This window comes from Marmota flaviventris, chromosome 7, assembly GCF_047511675.1.
Source record: "Marmota flaviventris isolate mMarFla1 chromosome 7, mMarFla1.hap1, whole genome shotgun sequence".
Taxonomy (NCBI): Eukaryota; Metazoa; Chordata; class Mammalia; order Rodentia; family Sciuridae; genus Marmota; species Marmota flaviventris.
The window spans coordinates 128,396,200-128,414,739 of NC_092504.1; the positions used below are offsets into that span (position 1 = coordinate 128,396,200).

The 18,540-nt window shown below is 43.9% G+C and overlaps 1 protein-coding gene across 2 annotated transcripts in view; it reads left to right on the forward strand.

Moving 5' to 3' along the window:
* Positions 1-18,540, forward strand: part of Maml3 (mastermind like transcriptional coactivator 3) — a 398,437-nt gene that overhangs the window by 237,724 nt on the left and 142,173 nt on the right. For both annotated transcript variants that reach the window (XM_027926572.3, XM_071614656.1), the window contains exon 2: positions 4,781-6,331. In XM_027926572.3, coding sequence (XP_027782373.2) covers positions 4,781-6,331 — 1,551 coding nt within the window. The remainder of the gene's footprint in view (positions 1-4,780; positions 6,332-18,540) is intronic.

The window sequence follows — 18,540 nt, forward strand, 5'->3', positions numbered from 1 at the left end:
AGATCTCTTTATTGTGGACACTCTGGCTCAGGGGACACCTCGAGTCCTCCACTGTGTCAGCAGAGGGCTGGTAGTCTTAGCCAGGCTTGTCCTTGTCATGGGTGTCATCCACACCTGCCCCTTCCACCTCCTCCCAAACACTGCCCCTTTCCCTGCAGAACCATCAGAACAGCACCTGGCCTGCTCCAGGGGTTTGCTACAAGAATAAAGTGGGATTGTGTGTGAAAGTGCTTTGTAACTCCAAAGGCACAACTATTCTTGTTACTTCCGATATGCCCTCCCCATCTCTCTCTCTCTCTCTCTCTCTCTCTCTCTCTCTCTCTCACACACACACACACACACACACACACACACACACACCCCACGTCTTCACAGAAACACAAACCATCAAGCCACATCCTGTGGACAAGGGACTATTGCTGGAGCCATTATGGAGGAGGAATTGTTTCCTCCAGAGTCATTGACACATGAGAGCAGCCCATATTGTCACAGGCCTTGGATAAATGGCACACTTGGGCTCCTGGCACCACAGCTTCTCTTAATGGGACACAACATTTATACATAATAATGGTAATTCAGGAGCAAGAGGCTGTGATGCTCAGAAAAGAGTTTCTGTGATTCTTCCACAAGGGTACAACCCTGTGAAGAGCCTCCCGGAATGGTGACGAGGAAGGGCCAGGGACTTGCTAAGTCTTTGGGCTGAGACCAGGACCTGAGTCCTTCAGGCAGGGCCTCACCAGGACATTTCCCTGTGTGCAGTCAGTCATCCGCATGCTCACTGAGCCGGCGGCTTATGCTTTAGCCAGCCTTCTCAAACACACAGCCGGTTGGCCATCTTCCTCCCCCCTCGACTGTCTCCCACAGGGGACGTTAAAGAGAGAATTGGACTCTCAGACCACCTTTCCATATAACAAAGGATGATGAGACAGACAGAATTGATGGGAAGATTGCTCTGCTATTTTGGGCCTCATAAAACAAAACACAACATGAAAAACCATAACCTAGCATCTTCAATGATGTCTTGCTTATGTTCCAATATGCTGATACCTGAAATATATATCAAGATTTGGGTTAAAAGGGGCCAGTGGTGGAGAACGGGAGGCCCTTGGGGACAAGCGGTGCTCGGCAGCTCCATTCAGGTGGCGTGCTGAAAACGTATTTGATCTGAACCTCAGCAACCTCCCCTCCGCTGTTGTACAATCTAGGACATGAATGCGTTCGCACTTGGACTTGAATTGCAAATTTGATTTTTGTTGTTCATATTTAAAAAGCTCCACCAGATGCTTGGAAAACATTAGGGTTTTGCCAGCCAGGGAACAGAAATATTATCATTCTACCTATTTGTATTTCAAAGATCCAGGAAGCATTCTATCTCAGCTGCCGTTGTGACTATTCGCATCCCTGAATTTTAAAAATGGTAAAACTAAGGCTTCCTAGGTACCTTTCTACATTATTTCATTCAACGTCATCCTCACAGTCACTCTATGAGCTAGGTATTATTAACCCATTTTGCAGAGAAGGAAATCAGGGCTTATGTGTTATGAGTTTACCAAAATTCATTCATTCAACAGGTATTTATTGAGCGTCCACTATGAACTGCTGGAGACCCCAAAGTGAATAAAACAGAAAACTCACTGCCCTCATGTAAATTCCTTTCTAATGGAGGGCATCATAGCCATCTATCATTAAGGAGTGGCGTGACATTCATGTACATTGACTCTCGTGTAGGGATCTTGGTGGTGACATTTATGTGTGTTGACTCTCGTGTCAGGATCTTGGTTTTGAGCCTGGAGTTCTGACTCAAGAGCCTTGCTCCCGATCTGTGACACTGCCCTCCTGCTGCACCCACTCTGCTATTGAGAGGTACAACTTGGGCTTCCAGCCAGACGTGTCTCCGTGGTGTGCCACCACCATCTTACAGGGGAACACATGGAGCGTCTTTTGTTTCTCTGTCCTGTCCCACCCATTACCTAACCTAGAACAGAATCACAGACCTTTGCTTTCTGAGTTCATTTTAAGACAAGTGTTTATTTTCTGCAGTCTCATATCACTTCAAGAGGTGCCCGAAGCCTGGTTTCCCTCAAGTCCTGAAGCTATGATATCTGAACTTGCCGCTGGAGCCTTGTACATTCAAGTGTCTGCCGTCTCTATGATCAGAATCATGGCTTTTTGGTTTGTTCCATAAATTACATCATTTTTGATCAGTGTCTACCCAATATGATGGATTGAACCAGTATTTTCTTTGAAGTCAAATTCCCGGTGTGTCCCAGTTAGGACCTTATCTTCAGAGTTCGGGAGCATCTATCTAGTGACTGCAGACAGCGTCTGGTGTTGTGGTTAAAAATATAAGATTCAGGAACAAGGGTTACACTGGACTTTGACTTAAGAACCCTTCCTCCATTCCTTCCTCTTACAGTGGAATTCTCTGCTTGTGAGAAAGTGCACAGCTGTGAGTGACAGTTCTTGAAACTGACCATATCACCCTGAGATTGGTTTTCTTATACATGGGGGGGCTCCTCCAGAGCCTTGGCAGCTCCATGTGTGGGTTCAGCAGGGTGGAGACAGGGGATCCCTGCTCCTCTGCCACAGCTTCTGTAACACAGCAGCTTTGCCAAGAGTAGCAGCCCCCAAGTGGAAGAGCCACTCCACCGTCCCCCTCCCACCCTGCATCCTGCTCCCTTCCCCCTTTGCCTGTGCAAAGCCACTCCAACCTAGGCTGCCTCAGTCACCAGCCCATACCCAGTCTATGCCAAGCCTTTAGACCAGAACCACAAAAGCAGCACACAGGTGAATTCGGGTTAAAATTTATAAACCTATAGAATTAGAAAGACCTCTCTTAACAAGACTTCTTAAATGGGCCCAGTTAAGTAGATGTCACACCCTCTGGAGTGAGAGATCCAGCACTCCTGTTACCAGGAATGTTGAGTCTCAAAAGCCGGCATTCCTTACCGTCAATGGTGCTGCCTCCTGCTCTGAGTCAAGCTTGCTTCTTTTAGGACAATAGACTTATTCATTGAATTTGCGATTATTTATTAACCACTGCTAAGAAGCTGAGCACTGGGTGCAGCACGGTGGATATAGCAAAAGCAAGTTAGCCACAGTCCGCTAAACAGGCATGTAAGTCATCGGCTCAAGGTATGATAAAAGCTCTGATGGGGAAGTTTAGATTGCCTGGAAGAACTCATTCCCTTACGTCCATCCCAGTATGGGTGGGTCAGGGAAGGCTCCTGAGCTGTTTGGGTGGGGAAGGCATGTAAGATAAGACTTGGTAAGGGGAACTGTGATCTCACCTGAAAAATTAGCAACTATTAACCAGGGAAGGGGTGGGGGAGGAGGAGTGTGTCCCAAGAGGTGAAGAAGCACACGCCGTGCCCTGGAAGCAGAAGGAAGCCTGCCTGCTGAAGTAACAGGAGGAGTTGCAGAAGAGTTGACTGGAAGTAGAACAACAGGTGAGGGGTGGGGGATCGAGATGCTGAGCAGAGAAGCAAAAGGTGAACTGGAAGGACCCACAGCAGCCAGGTGGTTTGATTGGGAGACGTTGTAGATTTTAATCCATACACAAAGCATTAAATCATTGCAGGGTTATAAACAGAAAGGACAATTTTTTTTAAGAGCATAGAGATTCATTGGAAGACAACAAAACAGAGAATCAAAGGACTGATGAGAGAGTGAGTGGGTGAATGAAGACAGGGCAAAGAGGCCAGCAGGAGACGAGGGTCCCTGGCTAGGGCAGTGGCAGGGTAGATTGACGGAAGGGGGCTTGTTAGAGGGGCTGGTGATGAGGGAGGCTTCAGAAAGATGAGTCAATTTCTATCTTGGGTAACCGAGTAGATACTGAGGTGGGGAACATTGGCGAGGATCATATTTGGGTAACAAACGATAATAAGCTCAATGTTGAGTTTTAACTGCCTGTGAAATATCCAGGGAGAGAGCCTTGGAGTTAATGGAGCTCAGCGGGGAAGATGGCGCTGGGTACACTGTTTGGGATCATAAGCCTGGAGAGGAGAGCCAAAGCTGTTGTAATTTGTGAAATTATCTACAGAAGCATGTGGAATGGCCAGGAGGAAAAAACCAAGAAGCCTAAGACAAAATATCAAAGAGTCCCATCATTTAGACAAATAAGAAGACACGAGATTGAGAAAGAGCAGGTGGGGAGAAGGAAGGAAATCCACAAGAGGGAGAGATCATGGAAGCCAAGTCAAACAGGCTTGGAGAAGAGAGTAGATCACTGGATCAACATGGTATTGGGAGTGAGTTGTAAAATAGGGAACGAAAGGAAGTTTGTGGTCATGTTCAGTATTCATCTTCTATTGTATGCTACTCAATAAACGGGTTAAATTCCATATCCTCAGTGGGATTTTTAGTGTTCTTCAAAATGTTAATTTAATTCCTTGATGTTCTCAAGGTGTGGCAAGAACGTTAAGATGGGTATTAACATTTTTCTCCAGTATGATGTGTTTAGGTCCAAGTCTCGTTTCTAGCATTCATTTGGAAAAGGATAACAGATGATTCTCCCTTAAGATCTTTTCTATTGCTCCCTACCTTCCAGTCTTCAGTTGGCTTTCTCTCTCTTAGGTGTCCAAACTCTGCTTTTCAGCAAAACCTTTCCCCATAGAATTCGAATTTCAGTGTTTGTTGCCTGATTTAAAGTGAGAAGCATCATTTCTTTCTTACTATCCTAAAGCATTTAAAATTAGTTCACAACCAGGCACATAACGATGCTTAAAAGAGGAAAATGTGGTTGGAGATTGAGTCAACCTCTCTTCTGTCTCTTTTCCAGCTACAAGAGACTGTGAAAAGGAAGTTGGAAGGAGCCCGATCCCCACTTAACGGAGACCAACAGAATGGAGCTTGCGATGGGAGTTTTTCTCCGACCAACAAGCGGCTCCGAAAGGACATTCCCACAGGGATGGAAGCCATCAACAGTTTGCCCAACAACATGCCCCTGCCTTCAGCTTCTCCTCTTCACCAACTTGACCTGAAGCCTTCTTTGCCCTTGCAAAACAGCGGGACTCACACTCCTGGGCTTCTGGAGGATCTTAATAAGAACGGCAGGCTCCCCGAGATCAAACTCCCCGTCAACGGTTGTAGTGACCTGGAGGATAGCTTTGCCATCTTGCAGAGCAAGGACCTCAAACAGGAACCTCTCGATGACCCTACTTGCATAGACACATCAGAAACATCTCTTTCTAATCAGAACAAGCTGTTCTCAGACATTAACCTGAATGACCAGGAGTGGCAGGAGTTAATAGATGAGTTGGCCAACACGGTTCCGGAAGATGACATTCAGGACTTGTTCAACGAGGACTTCGAAGAGAAGAAGGAGCCGGAATTCTCACAGGCAGCCGCGGAGACGCCTCTCTCCCAGGAGAGCACCAGTGTGAAGAGTGATCCCTCTCACTCTCCTTTTGCACACGTCTCCATGGGCTCTCCCCAGGCCCGGCCTTCGTCTTCCGGTCCTCCCTTTTCCTCCGTCTCCACCGCCACGAGCTTACCTTCTGTTGCCAGCACTCCCGCAGCTCCGAACCCTGCCAGCTCACCAGCCAACTGTGCTGTCCCATCCCCTCAAACGCCAAACCAAGCCCATACCCCAGGCCAAGGTCCACCGCGGCCCGGCAACGGTTATCTCCTGAATCCAGCCGCAGTGACAGTGGCCGGTTCAGGGACAGGCCCCGTGGCTGTGCCCAGCTCTGACATGTCCCCTGCAGAGCAGCTCAAACAGATGGCTGCCCAGCAGCAGCAAAGGGCCAAACTCATGCAGCAGAAGCAGCAGCAGCAGCAGCAGCAGCAACACTCAAATCAGACTTCAAGCTGGTCTCCCCTGGGGCCTCCGTCTAGTCCATACGGAGCAGCTTTTCCTGCAGAAAAACCAAATAGCCCAATGATGTACCCCCAAGCCTTTAACAACCAAAACCCTATAGTGCCTCCAATGGCAAACAACCTGCAGAAGACCACGATGAATAACTACCTCCCTCAGAACCACATAAATATAATCAATCATCAGCCAAATAACTTGGGTACAAACTCCTTAAACAAACAGCACAATATTCTAACTTACGGCAACACTAAACCTCTGACCCATTTTAACGCAGACTTGAGTCAGAGAATGACACCACCAATGGCCAACCCCAACAAGAACCCTTTGATGCCGTATATCCAGCCGCAGCAGCAGCCCCCGCAGCAGCCCCCACAGCAGCAGCCTCCGCCCCCACCCCAGCTCCAGGCTCCCAGGGCGCACCTGAGCGAGGAGCAGAAGCGCATGCTTCTCATGAAGCAGAAAGGAGTGATGAATCAGCCCATGGCTTACGCCGCGCTTCCATCCCACGGTCAGGTAAGTGTGAAAGTGAGACACGCTTGGAGCACTGCTCCCCGTGCATTTCAAGCTGTCAAGTGTGATGCTCTCCGAGCTTCTGCCTGAGCAGGGTCTAATTACCCGCCGAAATTCTCCCTCCACGTCCTCCTGGAGTTGGAGCGCTTAGGTATGTTTCCCCTTTCTTCTAAGAGATGGAAAAAGGGTGACCCCATCAACTTTCTTGTATTTGAATGCCTAGGACTCGAATTTCCTGCTCCTGCCTGCAGATTGAGAACCAAAAAATTACAAAATTCTCGGTCTGGGGAAGGCAGGCTGCAGACCCATGGCCAAACATTTTGCTACTTCATTAACTTTCCTACCAGATGGTTCAATCCCAGAATCAGGTGACAGGAAGGCCAGGATGCTTAAGGCTACCTATAACCATTTTCTAAGGCCTGAGCAACCTTCAGCTACCTGATTGAATTATGAATAATGGGAAATTTGGATTCTCCATGTTCAAATGTGGGAGAGATTTCTGTATTTTAAAAATGAGCCCGAGGGTAGATTTTGTAGGACCAGTCAGCATTGAAACATTTGCTGCTATGGTATCAACAGTTAGAAGCAGTTTCAGTCTTGTTGCTTGAGATTACAATGACCTCTGTCCAACTCATTCAGCTCTATTTTGGGAAAATTGGATGATGAATGTACCTTGGTGCTATATTAAAAACAAAGTCTCCTTTTTCCTACTGTCTTCCTGTTTTGGGGGGGTAGGGTCGTTCATGCAGCCACAGTTGGGTAGCAAATACTCACCAACAAGCGCTTACTGATGCTCAACGTGACCACAGCTTCTTTAGTTTATTTATTTTTTGCGGTATTGGAGGATGGAACCCAGGACCTTGTGCATGCTAGGCAAGTGTTCTACCATGGAGTGACATCCAAGCCAGCTCTGGTTTAACACTGTATCTTCCATGAAGGAAAGAAGAAGTAGGGAAATGCACTTTATCCGTACCTTCCCCCATCATAGATGAATTCATGGGGATCACTTAACTACCAGTTGCTACTCTATGCTCCACCCCTTTTTTGTACAGTAGTTGGAGATTTTGCAGAATTCTGCTTTAGAGGCCCTCATGTTTAAACTGATGATAGGATATGCATCCACAATGGGGTGCATTGGGTGCCCTGGGAAGGAACCCAGGCAGATCTTGTCTTGTTTCTTGGTTGTTTGCATCTTGTATCTCCTGGAGTACCCCACCCTATCTCTACCCCCACCCCCACCCAATCCATGGAAGCTACAGGGCTGGGGGGTGGCCTTGGCCTGCAGAGACAAGCCTGAGCTCTGTGGCTTCATTCTTGTCCTTCACAGCCTTCCAACCCTAAAACCTCACAGTGGCTTCTTGTCTGCACATGCCAGCAGCCCTCAAGAAATTCTCTCTGGATAAATAAAAGTATAGCTTAGTTTACATCAACTGAAATAGTTAGCTGGTATAAAAATATCATTGAAATGTGAAATTTGTATGTTTTATCTTGGTTTCATCTTAAAATATATTCATAATATATATATATATATATATATATATATATATATATGTATATGCATTTACATATATATATATACACACTATTAGAAAATGCAACATTTTATGTACTTTTTAAAAGATTAAGTTCTGAAGCAGGCAAAAACAGAGGCAATACGTAGGGGTGTTTGTGGTAACACAGAGGCATCACAAGATTTCTGAGAGTGAAAGCTGTCACAATGAATTTTGTTAACCTTAATACAAATTGTGCCTTTATATTCACTGTTTTTACACCAGTATTTTCTCCAACCCAGACCAAAGATGATTAGTTTCGACTCACAGATTCTTCAGACACATAGGTGCAATATGTACCCACCCATAACCCCCACCCTCACTAAACTGCTTTTGAAATGTGCTCACTTGGGATAAAGTTCCTGTCTTTGCTGGAACATGAATTTTCAAGATGCTCATTTGGGTCCTTAATGCTTGCCTGTGAGTCACTGAAGCCATGAACTGCAGAGGTCATGTTTTGAAAGGGCTTAGCCAGGTGAAGGAGCAAATGTGAGGCTTTCTGGATTCAATCTGTGGGCCTCTGCTCTCTCCTTAACACAAGGTGCTCTGAGGGTGGACAGAACCTTCCCAGGCAAACCCTCATTAGAATAATCACTTCTTAATCTCACAAAGTACTAACAGGTAAAAGCATGCTTTTTAATGAAATATTAACTCACCACCGCTTGAAAGATGCTTCAAAACACAGACATGTGGATTTCTTTCTGCAAACATCGTTTATTTCATGTCTTTATCTGATTGCAGAGCAATATTTACATAGCTCACAGAATAGTTAGCTCTACTATCTGGGGGTGCATTGCACAAATACTAGCGTGAATTACAGGCAGGACGTACAATATAGTTCGATTTTGTTTTCAGTTGTTGCTAGAAAAAATTCATCTCATTTTTTCTTGGCCACAAGGACCATGATCAACACTTAGTTCTAACAAATGGCTTAAGCACCAGAGGAGAATAGTAGCCACATTTGTTTCAAGAAAGTTGTATAGATGTTTGCTTATTTGGAACACTTGTATGAAAGTCCATTACTTTCAGAAATGAACAGAAACACCAGCACTTCCTGGATATTTCAAAAAGGAGAGAACCAAAAATAGAAGAAAAAAAAAAGACTTTCACAACTTTGGATGTGATTTATCTAGTAATTTCACTTCTCAATGTTTACATATTCCTTATAATCAAAGGATTAACAAAGATTATGCCCATGGTATACTTGTGACAGTGAAAATTTGGAATCAATATAAATATTTTGAAAAAAATAATGTACATGAAAATCATGATACTAATGAACGATTAATCACACAGATGTGCTCCTAATATGAGTAAGATAAGCAGATCATGAAACAGTTTATGTTATAATCCAGACTGTGTTGTCTAATACACATAGAAAAAGGGTGTTCAAATTGTTAGAAATGGTATTTCTGGTGGGTAAGGTTGAGTGATTATGGCTTTGAATTTCATGTTTTAATAAGTTTTCTGTATTTCTATCATACATATTTCTAAATTCCTAATATACATAGGTGTTAATTCTACCATCAGGAAAAAAAAAAAACTAAGGAAGGAGAAGTCCCTATTTTTAAAAAAAAAAAGTTTACACTTTGCAAATTCTTTTTTTAAAAAGAACATTTTTGAGTCGAATTGATTTGCCAGTTGGATTGGGGCAATGCCATTAAATCCTGTTAATTTACATACATTAGCTGTGAGTCCCTGCATTAGTAGGTGGTTCTAAAACCTTCCTCCCACCCTCACTCTCTTTTCCATTATCTCTGCCCACCTTCTTTCCTCCCTAGCATTTTTTCCTAATTCCTGTAAAACTTAAGCTAAATGATTGACAAGTAAAATACAAATAAAATTTCAACCATTGGAAATACGCATATTCGTAGATTAGTTCTTTGATAATTTCTCCCTTCCCTTCACTCTTATTTTTTGTTCATTTGTTAATTTCTTCTGCATCTATTCATCATGGATTGACCCTCCTGGATCGCTCTCTAATTTTTCAAATATGTTTTTCTATAACAAAATACACAGAACTTACTTTGGCCTTATCCATCTATTAATCTTTTCCTAATGTTGCTATTTCTCAAGGGTAGGATTGCACTCTCGTGTGTGCCTGCGTGTGTGTGCGCTCTCGCGCTCTCTCTCTCTCTCTCTCTCTCTCTCTCTCTCTCTCTCTCGCTCGCTCTCTCGCATTTTTGCATAGGGCCTAACTCTCTATCTTAAACATAAGGATGTTTAATTAACCATTTGGTGGCAATTCTCAAAATTTGGGCTAAAAAATACATTTTCAGTTGATTATCAGCTCCAGTGAGGAAAGCAGTAGCACAAATGGCAGAAGCCTACTTTTGAGATCAAACAGAAGAACTGGAAAAGCAAGTCAAAGAGAATCTTTTGCAAGGGGGTGGCTATCTCCAGCAGTGGAGCAGCCATGAGGTTGCTGGGAAGCAAACACAGTCCCTGTTTCTAACAACAAAAAACAATGGCAAAATGATTAAAGAAGAAAAACTGCCTGCTGGTCAAGGAGGGCCACAGGCTACCCAGAGCCCAAGAATAATCCCTATGTTGACAGGCAGAAGGTGAATCATTTTGAAAATGAACTTGCAATCAGAAAACTAGATAAGTCATTGACTACTCTGCTACTTTGTTCTTTGTGTGTGTGTCTTCTTTGTGTGGCTTTATGTATCACAAATACATGTTTGCCCTTTTTGGTTATTTTACCAAAATTTGTAGGGTACCCTGTAAAGTATATCATTGTAAGCTTTTTAGCTATAGAATCTGCATAGAAAAAAATAGACCTTTAATATTCACAGCTGTTTTGGAAATTTCTTTTGAGTACACATATTTCCTAACTTTAAAAATCTACAGACCCTCTCTGTTCAGTTTCTTTAAATACATACTGCTTGCTTTATCCAAATAATGCATGTACACAGATCAGAAAGCCAAACAGCCTTTGCAAAGCTTGTGATGAGTGATGGTGGTCCCCTGCTCCACCTGCCCTGTTCTTAAACTCTGCTGTCCAACGGCAGCCACTTCAGTTCATTGTTTCCTTATTTATCTCCATAAACTGCTATTCCTCAATTTTTCAATTATTTGATTCTATAGAAGATAAGGATTTTGCTCAGTTACACTACATCCTCATAAATATGCCCAGCCTTCCACACTCTCTCTTTCTCTTCCATACTCTCGATATAGCTAACTCTATCACAGATTATGATTTTAAAAGTATTCCATGCTGGGGCTGGGGGTGTAGCTCAGCGGTAGGTAGAGTGCTTTCCTAGCACAAGTGAGGCACTGGGGTCGATCCTCAGCACCATATAAAAATAAAATAAAGGTATTATGTCCATCTACAACTAAAAGAAAGTTTTTAAAAAGAAAAGTATTTCATGCTTACATGGCTAATTTTTGCATGGTGCCTCACCCTTTAGCCATTTCATATATTATGATTCCGATTCTTTTAATGCACAACTTTTGGAATTAGTAATTGCCTCTTTAAAATACTGTTGTTATCTCTGTACCTATCTTCATCCCGTCCTCAAGCTTTCCTGACCCTGTAGAACTTTCAATATGATTAAGCACATCCAAAAAAAAAAAAATCTATTTTCTTTTGTCTTCCCTTGCCTCTTGCCTCTATCCCCTCCCTCCCTCTGCTCTCCATCTTTCCTTCCCTCCCATGTCTTTCCTGGGGGCTTCTCTTCTCTTGCTGCACTGTGCTTCTGTCCCCTGGTTTTCTGGCCCTTCCACTTGACTCTTGCACCTGCCCTTCAGCAGCATTCCTGACGGGTTTTACCACCTTCTGAATTGCACTGTTTTCTCGGTGGATCCTCCTTCTTGGATCATTCCCTCAAATTAGTGGAACACATTCACCTAGCTTCTTGCAAAAGAGTACAGGAGGTTGTTTTTTAACGAAAACTCTTCTCGAAAATGTCTTGTCCTTTTGATTGACAGTTTACCCTCTGGTAGAACTGTAATTTGGAAAACATATTCTGTTTTAAAGACATTTCTCCATGGTCCTATGACTTTCAGAGTATTGAGAAGTCCAGTGACATTTGGAGCCCACGCCTTGTGGGCGTAACCTGTCTTCTTCACTCTGAAAGCCTTTCGAATCTTCTCTTTATCCCTAAGATTTCACAATACGACTCATCTTAAGGAAGCTCTTTTTCATGCAGTACATCTGGTACTGTGAACTCTTATTTTTAATCTGATAATACAGGATAGTGAGGCCTGGATATGGTCTTGTTGGGTTTTTGTTTTTCTGATCAATTATCCCTCCCTTTTTCTTTCTTCATTTTTTTTAATTTTTCCATAACTTCTGTTTATTATGTATTGAATCTCCTTGATGGCTCCCTGATTTTCATATCTTTTCTATTTTCCATGTTTTTGCCTTTTTATTCCATGTTCCATGAGAGTTCCTTAACTTTATATTCCAACCCTAATATTCAATATTTCATTTAAATTTTCATATTTTTAACCTCTGTAAGCTGTTTTTTATTCTCTGAAGTATCCTTTCAATCTAAGGATATTAATTATCATTTTAAAAATGAGTTTTCTTGTGCTTCCTAGTTCTCTATTTCTCCCATGCACCTTTGGCCATATGCTGATTTGGGTTTTCTTTGTTTCATATTAGAAGCTTTTCTCAAATGTCCACTTATTGAGAGTGAAGCTCAATAAAGCCACTGAGTTGCTCTGTGTGCTTGGACAGGACTTGTCAAATGTGATGCTTTGCTACAGGGAGGTTGGATCAGAACCCGCCAGTTTGCTGGGTCAGTATCTGCAGATGGTTTGCCCTGGGGCAAGACAGAAAATATTCCTTCAGTCTCATTACTGAGGGTCCTAAGTCTGGGATAGGGCTTCCCACAAGTAAGCAGGGAAAGGGAGTTGGTAGGAGGCAGCAATGGCTACTGTGTAGTGTTGAACTTAAACTCTTGGTTTACATGTGGCTCTTCCTCCTCCCACTCTCAGCCAGGTGTAGGATCCAGGATGCTAGGGTCCAGTGGCTTCAACTCTGCAGGGTCATGCAACTTTCTTCTTCTAGTCTGGGGGAGAGGCTAAGGACCTCCCTCCCCATGTTCAGAGGCACCTCTGAGGCCTCCTTTGCCTTGAACCATCTTGCTTGATTTCTCGCTTCCCTGATGCAGAATTAGATTGAGCTTTCTCAGAGCTGATAAGTCGTCCGGTTTTCATCTTCCAGAATTTTGTTGACACCCCTTAATTGCTGTTGCCATCTCCCATCTTCTGTGTTCTTGAATGTCTGTATCATTTTTAATTCTTTTATTGTCACTGTCCCGGGGCATTGGAGAAAGCCCAGTTTATTCTCTCAGAGGCTTCTGCGATGACTTTCAGCACCTTTGCATTTGAATAGCAAACTTGTCCAATATTGAAATATCATTGTGTGGTGAATTTTATGCAATTATTTCTAATATATTTGGCTTCAATAAAGCAGGTTCCATAAAAACCTAAAATGCTCTCTTTATGGAAAGTTTACTGATCTCAGATGCATGCGTTCAAAAGGACAACAGTGTCAACATGATCATTGTGCCATTTTGGAATAATACCTTATGATCGTAACTACTGAGTCATTTTTAGAATCTTGAAAATATTGGCTCACTTCAAGGACTATAAAAACATTTAGATTCCATGACCCTGACTAAGCCAATAGGACTTGGCACCTTGACTCAAGGTGAAAAATTGACTCTTGCTGGTAGAATCCAGGCCCTCCCAGCCAATGGAGCCATGGGCACGAGGGCTACAAAAATCCAGATAATAAGTGAACTGTCTGTATCCATGAGTTCAGTAAATGATTTCCATACACATGCTGGCAGACTTCGACAATCTTGATTGACATTCTGTCAGAGTCTTAGAAATGGGAGGCTAAGAGAAAACAGTAGAGAAGGAAAAGTTTTAGGGAAGGAATTAGTTTTATATTAGTACCATGGAAGAAGGAGGTTTTAATTGGCTCCCTATGAGAATACTCTGTAAGGGTTTTGCAGGGTGGGAATATTATTGTTTACTGAGAGAGCTTATAACCTTTCAAACAGCAGTTCTGAAATGTTTATGGGCCTAAGAATCACCTAGGGATACTGGTCAAGATGTGGGTAATCAAACTCCGCTGTCAAATCAGGGGGTCAGGCCCGGGGCCTGGGAACGTGCATTTTAATAAGCAGCACCACCACTGCCATTGTGTAATGGAGACCTGTGTGTAAGATGCTACCAGAACCACGGCTGAAGCCAGCCTTGGTCGACTCCTTTCCTTAGTGTGTATATATGCCTGAATATGGAAGTTAACCTCCTGTTGGTTTTCTTAACAGGATAAAGTGGTTCATCCTCTTCCTCCCCACTCCCAAAATGATGAAGGGTGGCATTTCCAACAGAGGGTTGGTTATTCAGTCACTCGTTTTTCTGTTTGAGGACCTACTAAAGGCACAGCTGTATGCTGAGCTGCAGGAAGAGAGGCCACGGTGGAAGGAGTAGTGTGCGCTAAAGCCAGCAGGAGGCTCACGGAGGACCTCTTATAGGATCTCCTCTGCAGAGCAGGGCTGCTCTCAGCCACATCACAAATGACATCCAGGCAACTGTCCCCCATGTTCCTGGGCTTTGAACAGGGTGTCACCTTGCCTATCCACCTAATTTCATTTCACTTCCTGCATTTGGATTCCCTTCCTTTCCAGACACATTCCTCTGCACCCGAGGCCCCTGCTTCCACGGCCATTGCATTTACATGTTGCATTTACAGGTAGGAGGACATGTCTACTAGCCTAGGGGTCTGACAAGTAAGGACAATTGTGACACCTGACCAACCATACCCTCCCTGGGTATGCTCCCTCCCGAAGGTCTCAGTATTATGGCTTAGAAAGAGTTACCAAGCTCTGCAATCTGGAGTGTCCAGCACAGTCCAGTCCAGTGGGGAAGATGAGGAAGGCCCTTGTCCAGTCAGCACAAGCCCTGGAGCCCTCACCGTCACCTTGCCAAGTGCTGCTTGCAGGCTCATGGGCCAAGGGAAGGTGAGGATCGGCCCAGCCTGGAGCAGAGAGAGAAGCAGCCACAGGGAGCTGAGCTCCCTGAAGACAGACTAAGTAGCCATTGGATGGCGGGTGGCTGGAAAGGCACTCTAGAGGAGCCGAAGGGCTGATGCTTGAGTGGACAATTGGGGCCACAGCCAGGCTGGAGTGAACAGCTCACATTGAGGGAGAGAGAGGTGAAATTTGAACAGTTAGACTTGCTACCATTGCAAGTGGGTATCTATCTGAATGTGGCATATAAATTTAAGGAAGAGCTAGGGGTGTAGCTCAGTGGGACAGCACTTCCATCCCCAGCACCGCAAAAATAAACAAAATTTAAGGGAAAATAGTCACAGAGGCATTTATTTAGAGGAAGGATGTAACAGGACTTGGTGATTGATTTTCTGAAGATGAAAGGGAAAGGAAGCAAATGTTTACAGTCATAAGGTTGAATATCATAGTTTCTGAAAGATGCTGATGATGTCTTTTAAATCTAAGTATCAAATATTGTTTGCATTTAGAAGCGATTCAAACACTTGTTATTTTCCTTGCTGTTATGTATCTCATTCTCCTATTTGTGGAGGTACTTGTCCCACACTCAGCAAGAGGCATGAAGCAAGCTCAGAGCAGGTCTGTTCAGCTTGTACTGCCTAGAACCATAGATAGCTCCTCCTGGGTTTTATAGTTGGCCTTTTTATTGTTGTTATAAGAAGTTTTTTTTCCCATAAATTCATATCATTATGAAAATAGTAACACACTTTATCACATGCTTATTTTTTCTTTTCTTTTCTTTTTTCTCCCACAGTGCTGGGGATGAACACAAGGCCTTGCACATGCTGGCAAATGCCCTGAGCTACATCCCCAGCCTCTCTTTGCTTAATATTTTCATTATGAAGATTCACATTCTCGTGTCTCTTTATTGAGGACAGCCCTCTCTACAGTTCTTATTTAAGTTGATGAGGGGACCAGAGTCGCAAGCTTTAAAGTAGTGTGTGTCACGATTTGTCAACTGTTCATATCAATGCTGGGCTTTTCTAGAAGTTATAAAACTCTTTAAAAAATAAAATGTTCCTTTTCTACACACACATCTTCCTTATATCTTGGTGCCAGGGCAAGTTTCATGAAACCAAATGCTTCTTACGTCTGACCCAGTACCTAAAGAATCAGGATACCTGTCATGTTAGATTTCAAATACATGGTCATAATTAGTTATTATCAAGACATAAGACAAAACGGTTTGTCGGTAGATTTTTATTTTATTTATTTATTTATTAACTTACTTATTTACTTATTTTATTAACACTCTGATTTCCAGGAGGGACTCTATAAACATTCTTGCCTTTCAAATGGCTTCCAGGTCTGAGATGTTTGGAGGTGATTTGGGCTCCTTGGCACCAGGCTCTAGCCAGTTCAGACAAAGCTATATTAATGGGCTTCTTAGGCCAGCAGCTCTTTCAGGACCAGGCTGAAGTTATCTAGTGGTGCAAGAAAAAAGACCACCTCTGGGTGTGGAGAGCCATCCACCTCGGGCACTTCAGATAAACAGAAGCCCAGGTCCCCCAGGCATCCCTGCTGTGATGACAGCCCCCTTGCACCTTCCTCTGGACACGGTTGAGCTATGCATCCTGCCATGGCCCAAGTAGCACCCCTGGGCCCATAGGATCATTCCCTAAAAGCCGCCAAGCACAGAGCAGAGTCAGCTCTCCAGGTCTGTGCTGTAGGAATGAGTTACTGAGCTGCAGTGCCTTGGGGTGTGTTTGCTGGGGCGAGTCTGACCTGTCATGTGAGCTGAAGGTGATTGAAGGCTCTGGAACTCAGGGCGATTCGCGTCTGAGTGCAGAGCAGCCTTGGTGGTCGATAATGCTAGTTTCAATATCACCCATTAGTAAGATTTTCATGAGTGTGGCAGCAAAAGCCCAGAGACAAGACTTGGAAAATCGTGTGGCCTTTGCATTCCTCTCAGCATAGTGACAATTTTAGACGTTCCAAACTCTAGAGCGACACCACCCAATGAAAATACAGTGCAAGCCCCCAATGCAAGCCACATAATTTAAAATTTCTATTGGCCATATCGTAAAGGGTAAAAAGAAACTGGTGAAATTAATTTTAATACTTTTCAATTGAACCCAATATATTAGAATCATAATTATGTCAACATTTAATCGGTATAAAAAGTACTAATGAGATAGTTTACATGCTCTTCTCCATACCAGATCTTTGAATTCTGATGTTTTGTTTACACTTACAGCAGTTTAATTTGGACCAGCCGCATGTGGAGTGCTCAATAGCCATGTGTGGCCTGCAGCTACCATGATTGACAGCCCCATCTAGAACCAACAAAAAACATCTGCTCTGTGATCACAGAGGCACTAGCTTCTGACTGTTGACATTGCCTTTTAAAAATGACATAATCCTAAACTGGACAGAAGTGTTAGTGCCTCCCAGTACCCTCCACCCAGCCAGGGAGCCCTCTCCTCTGGACAGCCTGCCACCCAGCCAGGCTTGTGCCGAGGTCCTTAGAGTCCTTAGAGTTCACCTGAGCAGGGTGTCCCGCTGGCTTCAGATCCTCCCACAGCCATTTGAGTCCAGTAACAGGCTGGGGTTCTTATCCAAGAAGGAACACACCCTGTTGTCAATGTCCAGCATTGGTGAGCAGCTTTGGGGCCACATAAACATCTTGTGGTGACGTCGGGACACCTGACCCCCTATTAACATTTCAGTGAGTGGCTGGTGCTCTGGGCTTGGTTTCTAGGGTTTTGGGGTACTTCATCAACTATGTGGAGAGAGATAGCTGGAGGACAGCCCACCTAGCTCCAGGTGAGCATGGCTAATTGGCCAGTGGGCAGAGTGTTGAATCGATGGTCTAGTGAGAGAAACTCGTGAAAACACAAATCCCCCAAACACCACAGGGCAGCTTTGGCAGGACCCCTACCACTCTGCCTTCTCTTGACCTGGAACTGCCTAGGGATGAGACAGTGGATGGGCAAAATGTTAGGGAAGTGACAAAATGTAGAGGTCAGGGGTCAGCTCCAAAGCCAGGACTTTGAAACCCTGACTCCACCACTTCAGGACGTGCAGGATGGTGGGCAGGCTGCATATCCTCTCTGAACTTCAGGTTTTCATTTAGAAAATGCAGATGATAATAATAGGGTCATCAGGACAATTCTGTATTTCATGTGAAGCATTTAGAATAGTGCTGAATGTGTCTCTGTGGAATTGAAAACATGGATCTTTTCATATGCTGCTCACATCTTTTTAATCCTCTAGGAGAGTGCAACTTTGCTTCCGTTTTCCCTAAAGCCAGCTTCATTCATTCATTCATTTCAATTGACATTTATTATGCACCTGCATTCCAGACATTGAGCACTACAAAGAAGGAGACAGTTGGGAAGAAGCAACTTATCATATATATGGGAAAATGATACATGGGGGACTGCAAGCAAAGTGGTAACAGTGTCTCTTTTAAATCTCAGTTGCTGGGCTCGGTGCAGTGGTGTACACTGTGCACCCCAGGCACCCATAATCCCAGTGACTGGGGAGGCTGAGGGAAGAGGATAGAAAGTTTGAGGCCAGCCTGAACAACTCAAGACCCTTTCTCAAAAAAAAATAAAAAATTTGAGGCTGAGAATGTAGCTTAGTGATAGAGCACCTCTGGGTTCAATCCCCAGTACACACCCCC